Source organism: Engystomops pustulosus, chromosome 4 (genome assembly GCF_040894005.1).
Source record: "Engystomops pustulosus chromosome 4, aEngPut4.maternal, whole genome shotgun sequence".
Taxonomy (NCBI): Eukaryota; Metazoa; Chordata; class Amphibia; order Anura; family Leptodactylidae; genus Engystomops; species Engystomops pustulosus.
In genome coordinates, this window is record NC_092414.1 from 91,105,682 (window position 1) to 91,118,370 (window position 12,689).

The window sequence follows — 12,689 nt, forward strand, 5'->3', positions numbered from 1 at the left end:
CTCTGAATGCACAGTACGTCGAACTTTGAGGCAGATGGGCTACAGCAGCAAAAGACCACACCGGGTGCCCCTCCTTTCAGCTAAGAACAGGAAACTGAGGCTACAATTTGCACAAGCTCATCGAACTTGGACAGTAGAAGATTGGAAAAACGTTGCCTGGTCTGATGAGTCTCAATTTCTGCTGCGACATTCGGATGGTATGGTCAGAATTTGGCATCAACAACATGAAAGCATGGATCCATCCTGCTTTGTATCAACGGTTCAGGCTGGTGGTGGTGGTGTCATGGTGTGGGGAATATTTTCTTGGCACTCTTTGGGCCCCTTGGTACCAATTGAGCATCGTTGCAACGCCACAGCCTACCTGAGTATTGTTGCTGACCATGTCCATCCCTTTATGACCACAATGTACCCAACATCTGATGACTACTTTCAGCAGGATAATGGGCCATGTCATAAAGCTGGAATCATCTCAGACTGGTTTCTTGAACATGACAATGAGTTCACTGTACTCAAATGGCCTCCACAGTCACCAGATCTCAATCCAATAGAGCATCTTTGGGATGTGGTGGAACGGGAGATTCGCATCATGGATGTGCAGCCGACAAATCTGCGGCAACTGTGTGATGCCATCATGTCAATATGGACCAAAATCTCTGAGGAATGCTTCCAGCACCTTGTTGCTATGCCATGAAGAATTGAGGCAGTTCTGAAGGCAAAAGGGGGTCCAACCCGTTACTAGCATGGTGTACCTAATAAAGTGGACGGTGAGTGTATATGTTAATGAAAGAAGACACTGTAAATAATAAGATAGGAAATCATGTATAATAATAAGGGTCAGAGCTAGCCATACTTACTCATGAGGGGTTAGCAGTCTAGGCCGTGATGGTGTGCACATGGAGTCCTGGATAGAGGACAGTTGGTTAAATTCATCCGAATATCAAGGAAAAATTTTGTTCATCATGAACTTGACCCAAACCTATGGGGAGATTTATCATTAGGCAGGATTTTGAGCACTTGTCTATGTGTTAGACTGGCAGGTTTCCACCAGTCGGATTTATAGTCCGGTGTATGTGCAGTGTTTAATGCCTTCTGATGTGAGTATCAGCTGTGTGTGCTCTATGTGAATAGACTGTACCAGTCGCACGTATGTTAAACATCTATTCAATTTCTGCTTTGCAATGTTTTTGCACAAGAAATTCTCAGATACCTCAAACATAAAATTGAGCAAAAACTTCAAAATTAAGCAAAAATGTTAAAATTGAACAAGTTTGAGATAAATAGTAGCACCTGTAGTAGCAATGGACCCACATACACCACCTCCTGTGTGGTGTAGTTTTGTGATAAAATTTGCGTTCTTTTGAATATTCTCAGTTGATAAATGTGGTGTTGCACACTCTGTGGTGTATTTTTTCCATTGTGTGACTTTAGTGTTGGGGTTTTTTTTCGCTAAAAACACTAGCAAAAACTTGCGCAAAAGAAAAAAAAATTTGCAACAATTAGACGCCAAAGAGCTACATAGGACTAATGATAAATCTCCCCCATAAACCCCTTTGAAATTAATGGGGACCGAAATTTTAACACATATTGCAGCAGACCAGTAACTGGTAACACCCATGATCGCTACTAGCACCAGGGTGTCAACCCTTTAATTGCGACGGAGGCACCCCCATATTTGTATTGATCGTCACTCTCCATGACATCATTGTGGAGCGACAATAAGTTACTATAACAGCCTGATGGCTTTGTAAGACTCCAGGACCTGTCATTGCTGAAGATATTTAATTCTGTGTCAGTGGCACACTTTCACAGATCTATAGCAAATACTCCAAATAATGCACTATAATGCACAGTAGTATTTCAGTATATGGTAGTAGCAATCAGAATCTATACAGTTAAAGTACCAAGGAGTGTCTAAAAATTAGTAAAAAAAAATGTTTTAAATTAAAAAAATAAAAGTTCAAATCACCCCCCTTCCCTAGAACTTACATAAAAATAAATAAAAAAAATAAAATCATAAACATGTTAGGTATCGCAGTGTCCCAAAATGTCCAATTTATCAAAATATAATAATAGTTTTCCAGGTGGTAAACCTCAGACCAGAAAGTAGGGTTCAAATGTCCAAAACTCAATTTGTTCACCATTTTGCATCACATACAAAATTTAATAAAAGGTTATCAAAAGGTTGTTAGCAAAAGTTATCAAAATGGTAGCAATAAAAACATCAGCTCATCTCGCAAACAATGACAACCAACACAGCTATGTACATCAAAGTATGAAAGAAAAAATGGCAAAGCAAAATTTTTTTTTTCAATGTATTTGCTGACAGCACCTTTAATATATAGTCTGAGGGAGCCAGACTAGGAGGCGGTGATTGTCGCATGAAGCCCAGCGGTCACCGCTGGCCTATGGAGTGAGAGTATTGGTCCAAGGGAGAAACAGCGCTTTGGCATTCCTATTGTACTACCCTGCAGTGTCTGCTAGCTTTATCGGAGGGTTCTTATAAAACTAGCTGTTTATTACTGCTAAAAATGGGTGCACGCTAGGGGCTGCTTACTTTAGTGTCTTTTTTATGACAGGTCCTCTTTAAAGATATACAGAGCACTGAAAAGTATTCAATGATATTTCATTTAAGATATATGTACTACTGCAAAGTATTCACTGTCAGCAACACCTTCAGGATTTTTCTGGAGCTAATATATTCCTAATATTCCCAAGTCTCATCTTTCCATATATTGCTGTACAATGCTGTAAAAGCAGTAAGAATATCTCTGCACTACAGCAGCCTATCAGTATCTTAATGCAGGTCTTCAGAGTGCCCTAATAAGGGCATTTATTTCTGATTTCCACCTGTCCGTAAAAATAACAGCCTTCTCTTCAAATGCCCTCAGAAGTGCAATCACTGCCCCTGTCTCTGTGATTGACCCTACAAGGAGCAGCAATCTCTCCCTACACTGTCTCCTCTGTAATGGCATGCGGATGTATCAGCCTGCTAGTATGAAGCAGGGTCACATGCCCAGCCTGGCTAATGACTGGAATCCCTACAGGGGACATGCCTGTGGTTGCTAAGGGGCTGCAAGCTGCTTGATTGGCCGCTCAGCAGTCTATCATGCAGCTTGGCGCACTATACCCAAATACGGACCCGGTTCACAAACAGCAGAGTATGTTCTGTCTCAAGGTCTGTGGGTGCAAACCGCCAAATTGGGTACGGACCCTAATTTGTCTGGCGCTGTGTGTTACTCTGTACATCCCCAAACACATAGGGAAAGTCACCCGGAATGATTGACTTATATCTCAGAAACCAAACAAATCAGAAACTATTAGTATTTTACTTCTTACAAGTGTAATGTGAGAGCCAAATTGGTGAAAATGTTGCATTTTGAGTAAGTTACTAACTCAATTTCATTTCTTTTCCTGCAGTGATCTCAGTATGAACAACATAACCAAGCTGCCCTCTGGCACCTTGCACACCTTACATTATCTGGAGGAACTGTAAGTATATTTTCCAAGTGTTTACAGTTTTATGGACCTACATTATTGTATTTTTGTGAGACTGAAATAGAAAATTACAGAAACTGTCAGCACTGACACACTGAGGGGACACATTGGAAACATTTGTTCAACAAAAATACATCCTTGTGATTTCTAGAGAGAAAAAAAATACACGAGGGACAGGACGATAGGTTTTCGCAAGCAGTGGCTAAATCATGCAAATCTAAAGTTTAAAACCTAAACTGGAAAGTTTCTTGGAAATACTTAAGCAGCAGGATATTAAAAATTTCATGACTGCTCATGTTTATTAAAATAGACAGTAAAGTTCTAATGAAAAGCGGTTGTTTGGGTTTGATTATGTCATGAACGCTGAAGCATAAGTTTTATTACAGCTTAACTCAAACTAATTTCTTTCAATAAAGAATTTCTCTCTATAAATGTGATTTTATATAGATCCACACACGTATTTTTATTACTCATTTCGGAGATAATATGTAGCATGCTTGCACTACTAGATGCCTTAAAGGGAACCTGTCAAAACAAATTTGCAATGTTAACTGTAGGCAGCACGCTGTAGGACAGGAGGAGCTTAACAGACTGATGTGTAGATGTGTGTGTGCCACATTCTGGATAACGTGTCATTTCTTGATTTAAGTTTCTGCTCAAATGACACCTTGTAGTCAGTGTTTGACGACTTGATATTATTTAATGAGCATTCACAGGCACCCGGAGATAGCTCCAATAATTGCCTAGGACTGCCCACATGATCCGTAAATACATATTGGGAAGACATTTAAATAAAAAACTATGACTATTGCAGCAATGTTTCCAACAAAGCTATAGATCAGCTCAGCTGCTACTGATACTTACCATGCAGGCTGTAGATAAGACTGCACTTAAATATGACAAGTTCACTTTAGAGAGAGATATGGCCCAGATTTATTCAAGCCCCTGGGCCAGTTTTCTGTCTGACTGTGCACATACTTTTCAGGACAAACTGCATGCACTGAAATGGGCATTCCTGTACTCATTCAGACCATGCGCCACATTTACCCTGCAAAGTCCGACAGCAGCATGTCGCATGCCACATGATAAAGTTGCACCAAAAAAAAGGTGCACTCTGTTGGAGCAGTGTTGAAAACATCAGATTCATGAAGAACGGGCACCAGAAATCCTGAAACTGGGACTATCTGCACACTACACAGGCACATAGTACAGTTTGCACTGTATTTCATAAATGTGGGTCCAAGATTTTGTTGGCATATACATCTTGAACTATTTAACAGACTTGGGCCAGCTGCAGATGTGAGCACAAATGGAAACTGACCAATTTGTTTGCATGATCCCACAGACTGGACAGAAAGAGAGTCCTTACTTCTGACAAAAATATGATGTAAGTACTCTCTGCCTGCTGTTAAACCGCAGTGCCAGTACTGTAAGAACTGTTAAAATGTCAGCTCTGTAGTTCGTCTGGCAGACAGGGAGTCCTTGCATCATATTTGTGTATCCCATTCAGCGCAATGTGCTCACTCCTTTGGATAGGACCAACATATGGGTAAGTTTGTACTGGATGCACACATTCATAAGCAACTTTCAGGCTTTTAATCAAGTTTTTAAGCTAAACCCAGAAGTGGATTGAAACATCTATTGACTCTCTAAAATCCACAGCTGGTTTGGAGAATTTCTATCCTTACCCTAAAAGCTAAGCAGTGCCTCTCCCATAGCTGTCAACTGGAGCTCTTTTATACACAAGAGAATTGCATATTGGGAAATCACATGTTATTATCTAATGGCAACTATCATACATTTCACAATATCTCCTAATCAGAGCTACTAGTTTATATTGCCATTTGATTTGCCATGATGTCAGCTTGCTTTGAGTGGCATCGACTGAGTGTTTTAAAGTGGCAAATTTGTAAAGTGAATTTCATTTTATTCTTCAGGGTTACACACCCATTTAACAGAATGTCAGTGTTGGTTTTTACCAAGCTTTTTAAATATGACACGTGTTCGGACTGTGGAGGATTAAAACCTGTTGGGCACTTTCAGAAAAGCTTTGACCAAAAAAAAACTGTGCGCCAATATTTTTTATGTTTACCATATATATCACAGGAAAACTGGATTAAAATACATGATAAATCTCCCAAGGAGTGAGGAGCAAACAGACCCAATATATCAATAGTTGTCTGTATGACATTTAGAAGGGACCACTTGTATAACCATATGAACAGAAATTGTTTAGCACCATGTTGAGTCTGAAAAACGGTGGGTTGATTGATTACTTCTTTTATAACAAATGTCAATAAAAAAAGCAGAAAAATCTAGAGGGAATGAGGCTGAAAACAAATAGGGTTGTTAAGCAGCAGCGTTTCCAGATCCTGTTCCTACAATCATTTAAGAAATATCCTTGACAGTTATTCCTCCCCTGTCAAGTCTGTGAGAGATGATGGCACATAAGGTTGTATAAACACAGTATTATCTTTTGAAACCCTGATTTATGTTCTTCTGCACTGACATGGAAAATGTGTTTCTAACATATGGATATGAAACAAATGTGGTCAACACTGGAGTGCTCATGTATCTGCTTTAACAAAGAGTTATTAATAATTCCAGGCCTGTTTATAGAGATATATCATATGCACATTTTAAGGTATTTTCTGCTAAAAAAAAAAAAGGGTTGTAAAAAAGAATGTTGTAAAACAATTTCACAAAATTATACACAGTCTTACCCCCTACTCCTGGTCCAGCTCCAAATCCCTGGATGGTCTCTGCCTTATGAGATACAATCTAAGGGAAACTCCAGCATCCAGCACTTTTATTAAAAAAATACATTAAAAAGTATAAATTTAAATAAATATAAGCAAAAATATAAAAGAAAGCTACACAGGATATGGAGCTCTGAATTTGTAGTTTCATAACCACACAAGTCAGTGCAAGGACTTAAAAATAAAGCACTGTAGACAAATGTAGTCTGCCCTCATACAAAAACTGATAGACTGATGCAGATGCACATGACTGTTTAATGAATCATGGTCAAGGCGATTTTTTTTTTACGGACCATGTGATTGATCCATTAAAAAGTAGAGCATGTCCTGGAACCGTTTTTCATGGATTACTTAGAGGCTATAATTTATGAGGATCCGCTAAGAACGGATTGCCAGACTAATACAATTTGGCTATGAAGAACAGAGGAAAATGTCAGTTTTTCACAGCCAAGATTCGGCACGTTTGTAGCTCTATTTTTGACTTATCAAGAGTCAAATGCCTGTTATGGTAAGAGTTTATTTTCCTGTCAGTCTACAGTAAAAAAAAATTATGTCTGAGCACAGTTTTTTTGTTTGCATCAGGGAAAAGCTTTCAGAACCAAAATAGCAGATAAGTAATATGATTGTGACAGCCTCCTAGCTGCACTACAATAAACAGCACATTACACTGCATAGTCTATGCCGTGAACAGGTACATCTAATGCAGCATCTATCTTCTATCTTCATTTACTATTGTTAAAGGGAACCTGTCACTAGGAGACCCATTTTTAGCACTCCCCCAGTCCCCACAGAGCATAGTACATACACTGCCAAAGTGTTTTTGTATAAAAAATAGGTTTTACAGAAAAAAAGATATGTTATATTGTACCTTTCATTAGCATCTGCTGTGTGACTAGGCAGTTGCCTATTGGGAGGGGCTGAAAAGGAGCAGTTCCCCCCACCCTTGGGAAACATGTGACCTTTTTAAATATATGAATAACTCCCCTCACTTCGGGATTGGCTGTAGAGGAGCAGGGGGCGTCGCTAAGCCCAGTGATGGGTGTTTTCATATATTTGAAAAGGTCACATGGAGGAGCTGTTCCCCAAGGGGGGGGGGGAACTGCTCCTTTCCAGACCCTCCTATTTGGCAACTGCCTAGTCACACAGCAGAGGCTAATGAAAGGTTCAATATAACATATCTTTTTTTCTGTAAAAACCAATTTTTAATACAAAAACACTTTGGCCGTGTATGAATGGACTGGGGAGGTGCAAAAAATGGGGCTCCTGGTGACAGGTTCCCTTTAAGCAAGAATTTGTAAGCAGAGTGTAAGTAGAAAAATAGGTAAGCAGAATTTGTGTATATCAAATATATATATGTATATATATATATATATATATATATATATAACCCAAATTTAATGCGTCCTTGAGTTTAGTTAGGATGAATTCCCCCCTAACTCCAATCAAACACCCTACAATAAGGGGAACTCGGAAAAAATTTGTTTAAAAACATTCTAAACCTTTATTTCATATATATTAAAACCAATACAAACATAAATCTGTATAAAGACTAAAAATGATCCCAAGATAGTGGGGGAGACTTTAACAGCCCATCTACAACAAGCCAATACTACATTTTTGAACAGTGCATCTGATAGGAAACATCTATTTCCATAATAAACAATGTACAGGTTATTACCTTCTTGCTATGGCTGTTGTCTACCCCGCGCCCCGACGCGCGTTTCACCTATTGCTTCCTCAGGAGGCGTGTTTAACTAGGAGGTATGTCCGGTTATTTAAGGCCATGGGTATCGGACATGTGATTGCTAGGGATGCTGTGATAGGTGGAAATGTATGTCAGTAATCTGGTTAGTTGAGTGACCTGCTGTATGGCGCATGCTCTCCTGCTGCTTCCGCCTGTATCAAAATGGCGACGTCCCTCTTCCTCTTCAATGACTTAGCTATGTTTAGATTTTCCAATGAAAATTAATAAAATGTATTACAATAGTAAAATATGGGAGTGAAGGGTGTCTGCAATGTGAAGCATCAGCAGTTACATAAATATATACATTAAATATAAAATGATATCACATCTGAAAGGAGTGTGTTAAAGTGTTTTGACATCAAACAGATCTTTGCTCTTCCCTGAAACTTGATCCATGTAGTATTGTAACATTGATCTCTATAAAAGCCCTTGGTGTAGCTGGACTTATTCTTGTTCCATCATTTTTGGAAGTAGGCTGTTCCTTCTCAAGGTAAAGTAGGACTTCCAGTGGTATCATTAACATCTTCTAGGTCATGGAGTTCTGCAAGTTTACTACGAGCTGGATGGGAACCCACACCTATAATTAAGTGATTATAATTTGTGATGAGCAAAAAACTTGAGTTAAGGGTTTGGGATGTCATAAATAAACCTGAGATGGTGTGAAATACATTTGATGACGGGTAGTGAAGAGTTCTTAGCTGGCAGACACTTAATGACTTGATCCACATGATAGAATTTGGTATACACTTTGTACACACATGATAATTATTTGGAGCCTTTATTACAGTAAACAGTAAATTGTTTGGGAACATTCAGAGGAAAGCAATTTATAGGTGTGGAAAAAATAACAAGTGGAGAAAACAATGTCTTGCATTGGTCAACTCTCATAACTTCTTTTTTTATTGTGTATTGGTTTAAATAGTATAAAGTCTATTAGGTGCATGTGGCTACTGCATATACTAAAAAGAAGGTCTCCCTGGGGTAGGTCATCTGTAGGTACAATGGAAGGCAAAAATAGGATGTATCTGCGTAGAACGTAATAGTATTGTCTAATATCCCCTTGTATAAAGAGGAGTATACATCAAATAGTGATGTGATGTGGATGTCAAATATAGGCTTCATTTTTATTTTTGTTATTCTTAGAATTATCCTGCTCCTATATACAGTATAGAAGTACAATAGAACATTTTAGCAACCATTGATTGTCCACCTAGCTGCTAAGGAAATGCTCTTATATTAGATGTTGTATTACAAGTAGGAATATAAAGGAAAACTAGGTCAGTATTCTACTTTCTACCTTGAATAGCAGGTGTGACACTAACTCCAGAAAACTGTTTTGCAGGCCTTGAGGCAGAAATGGATTGTACCTGTTTGTTAGCATCTCAGGTTCTATACAAGTCTATGTTTCCTGTGTTTAATCAAAGCGCAGATATCCTGTCTGATAAGAATGGCAGTGAAAATAAAGACTGTGGAAACAGGCAAGGAGTGTTTCTGATAGTAACTCAAGCTTTGAAATGTTGCCTACAAAAAAAACTTGACTAAACGAATCAGAGTATCTGTGAAGTCTAATGAAGAAAGCCAAAAGGATATGCTGCCAAAAACAGTTGATCATTGTTCAAAGGGGGGCATATCCACTTTCTTTTGAGATATTAAAGAGTTTGTTCTGCTCACACAAAGGTAGGGCAGAGCTGGAGAGCGGCCAAGTGATTCTGTGTTCCTCATCACCATTGTGCAGACATTGGGAGCAGGTGCTTGCATAGAACAAGGGAGAAAAGTGAAAACATATGCCTATAGCGGCTCTAATATGTAGGTGTTATGGATGATCCTTATACAAATTAGCTATAAGTTAATAACAACACTTTTTAGATAAATTAAAGATGACAGGAGGCCCTACACTATATCCCAAGCTAGTGCAGCTGGACAGAAAAGGAATTCTTTCATTTCTAAGAGATTTGGTAAATTCTTTAGTTATAAATATTTTCATGTTGCTTTATATGAATCATAATGCGTCCGGAAATATTTCAGAGATGACGTAAAAACCTGTTCATAAGGATGTTTTGGGAGAGCAAGCTAATGGTTTGAAGAATGTAACACCATGGGATGAGAGACATATTGCTAGAGCATAAAATACATTTCAATTGTCTTCACATGCACAGAAATCTGTACCAGAACACTGAAAAGACATACTTTAGCTAGGGCCACATCTAGACTTCCTACAACCAGTGTCTGACTGACTTACCAGGGTACTAGAGGATCGAGACTGTAATCCAATACTGAACCCCACAGGCGAACAGAAAACCATGCAGGTCTTGGAGGCTACTGGGCTACTCTATTTCCTAGTGGTTGATGGTGGATGGACCCCAGACCTCGTGGTCCAACACTGCTTACCACACTACTATCACATGGATATCACTGACCGTAGGCTGAAAATCTCTTCAAGATTCTAAGGTTTTGACTTCACAAATGCCTTCATTTCATTTCCATCAATAAACTAACTTGGAGAAAAGTGGACACAACCCAAAAAATTGCAAACATTACTCAAGATGGTAAAAAAGCAATATAACACTCTTTGCTATATAGTAATTTTTAAGGATCTGTGTCCAGGATAGATCTAGTCCTAGCCTAAATGTATAAATATCAGATATCAGCTTTATGAGATAAACGTCCGTACTATTTTTGGGTATTGTATATGGAGAGCCTCCCCCCTCCTGAAAAGAAAAATAATGAGGGATTGATATCAGACATTTGGAATTGAGTGTGTTCAATTCTGCTAGAGCTGTCTGCCAACAGATTTTGCCTTTCTTCCCCTTCATAATACATGCATGCTTGGCTACTATAGCGAAGTGTTGAGAGATAGCTGTCAGCCAATAGTTGTTTCAAAAGTATAATCAGCTTAAGAATGCTCGTACACCCACAACACAATTTATTACAGCAAAAATATAGACATTTTTGAACTAATTTCTCAGGAAAAAGATATGAACAGCTTGGAAGAATAAAAAAGCCTGCTAGGGTAGTAAAAAAAATTGCCTAATACATAAATACACAAATTCAATATATATTTTATTACTAAGATGCATGTTTTAGAATATTTGTAAAGCAAACATTTACATATACATAAACATTGACCTATAGCTATTGGTGAAGAGAAGTGACTCTCACATTTTTTTGTTGGACTATGAGTATATCAGACTTCTGTGAGTCCACAAAGATGGGTGACGACTCTGCTAGGTCCGCTAACCCAGAATGGCGAACATCTGGCTTCAAACAAGTTTAGACTCTCGTTTGTACTTGATGCTGCGTCCGGCAAGATGACAACTTTGCTTGCATAAAAGTTGATTCACAACTCGTTTCGGCTCTGGACAGGAGGCTTCGTCAGGTGCAATTCGTGGTAATTGCATCTGACGAAGCCTCCTGTCCAGAGCCGAAACGAGTTGTGAATCAACTTTTATGCAAGCAAAGTTGTCATCTTGCCGGACGCAGCATCAAGTACAAATTATCATAATGAACGATTCATATTAGTATATGGCAAGCAAATGGCACTAGATGACCATAATTGAAATGTACAGTCTTGTATCTGTTTTAATATATGTAGCATTAACATTTCAAAGTCCCACTGCTCAGATATTAATTCACCTTGCTACAAACAGTTTGTTGATCCCATTGGCAAGGCGTTATTCAGACATTGCTGAATTGTCTGGCATACTGTATGAATACAAAATGTTTGCTGAACCAAGTAAGGCACACTAAGAACCGATTAATGTCTGCCAACAAATCTAAGCACGGTATATAACTTTTTATGCTCTGTCTCTACTTAAGCACAGACAGACATGTAATATTTGGAAAGGATTAAGAGTTTCACATATAGGTAGGTTTTATACTCTGAGCCATTACAAATGTATTATGATGTTGTTCATTGCCTTGAAATGAACTCTAGGACTAGAAACAAGTTAGTAAAGTTTACTATTTTCATCCAGCACAGCATCTTTTACATATTTCTATATATATGCTATAGCCCGAGGCTTGTTATAGCTTGTCAGTACTCCTTTTAAAATACATGAGGTGTCATGAGAGAAGCCATCATCTCAGGAAGACAAATCAAGAGCTTTTTATGTCAGGAATCTCACAGGGCTGTTGAATGCTGAGAAATATGTTCCAGATAGTTTGTGTAAGATGAATGAAGCACTTTGGAGTCCAGCAAATGACTTCATCTTTTCAAGCTAGTGAAGCACAAGCAGATAGTATCTCACACTTTGTGATGATAAAAGTGCTGCATTTAAGATGTCCACAGCTTTATCCAGCTGTACATGACCCTTTCCCTGGCAATTATTCATTATTACAATTATATAAGGATTAGCTTCAAGAGCAGCACATGCACCAAAGAGATTTCCTAAGGCATTGATATTTATGTAAGAATTAAGCTATACCTTTATTTATTTGTATGAGGATCTCTTAAAGGAATTGTCTACCTCTACAAGTTGTAAAGTGTTGATGGAGTAAAACCTAGGAACATTTTAAAATGCACAGTTAATTCATAAAAATATTGTATCATATCCCCTCTTCAAAACATTGTTTGTAAAACTCAACAATCCAAGAATGTCTGATCCCTGAAATGGCATTCATCTTATTTCACTTGGAGAAGCTTACATCAGTTATATAGAAAATGGATCCAGCTAGCTATTCAAATAAGGGCA

The 12,689-nt window shown here is 38.4% G+C and overlaps 1 protein-coding gene across 1 annotated transcript in view; it reads left to right on the forward strand.

The window, feature by feature from the left end:
- The window catches only part of LGR5 (leucine rich repeat containing G protein-coupled receptor 5), a 120,009-nt gene that overhangs the window by 39,189 nt on the left and 68,131 nt on the right, over nucleotides 1-12,689 (forward strand). Inside the window, exon 3 of the mRNA XM_072146716.1 lies at nucleotides 3,418-3,489. Within this exon, the coding sequence (XP_072002817.1) occupies nucleotides 3,418-3,489 (72 nt within the window). The remainder of the gene's footprint in view (nucleotides 1-3,417; nucleotides 3,490-12,689) is intronic.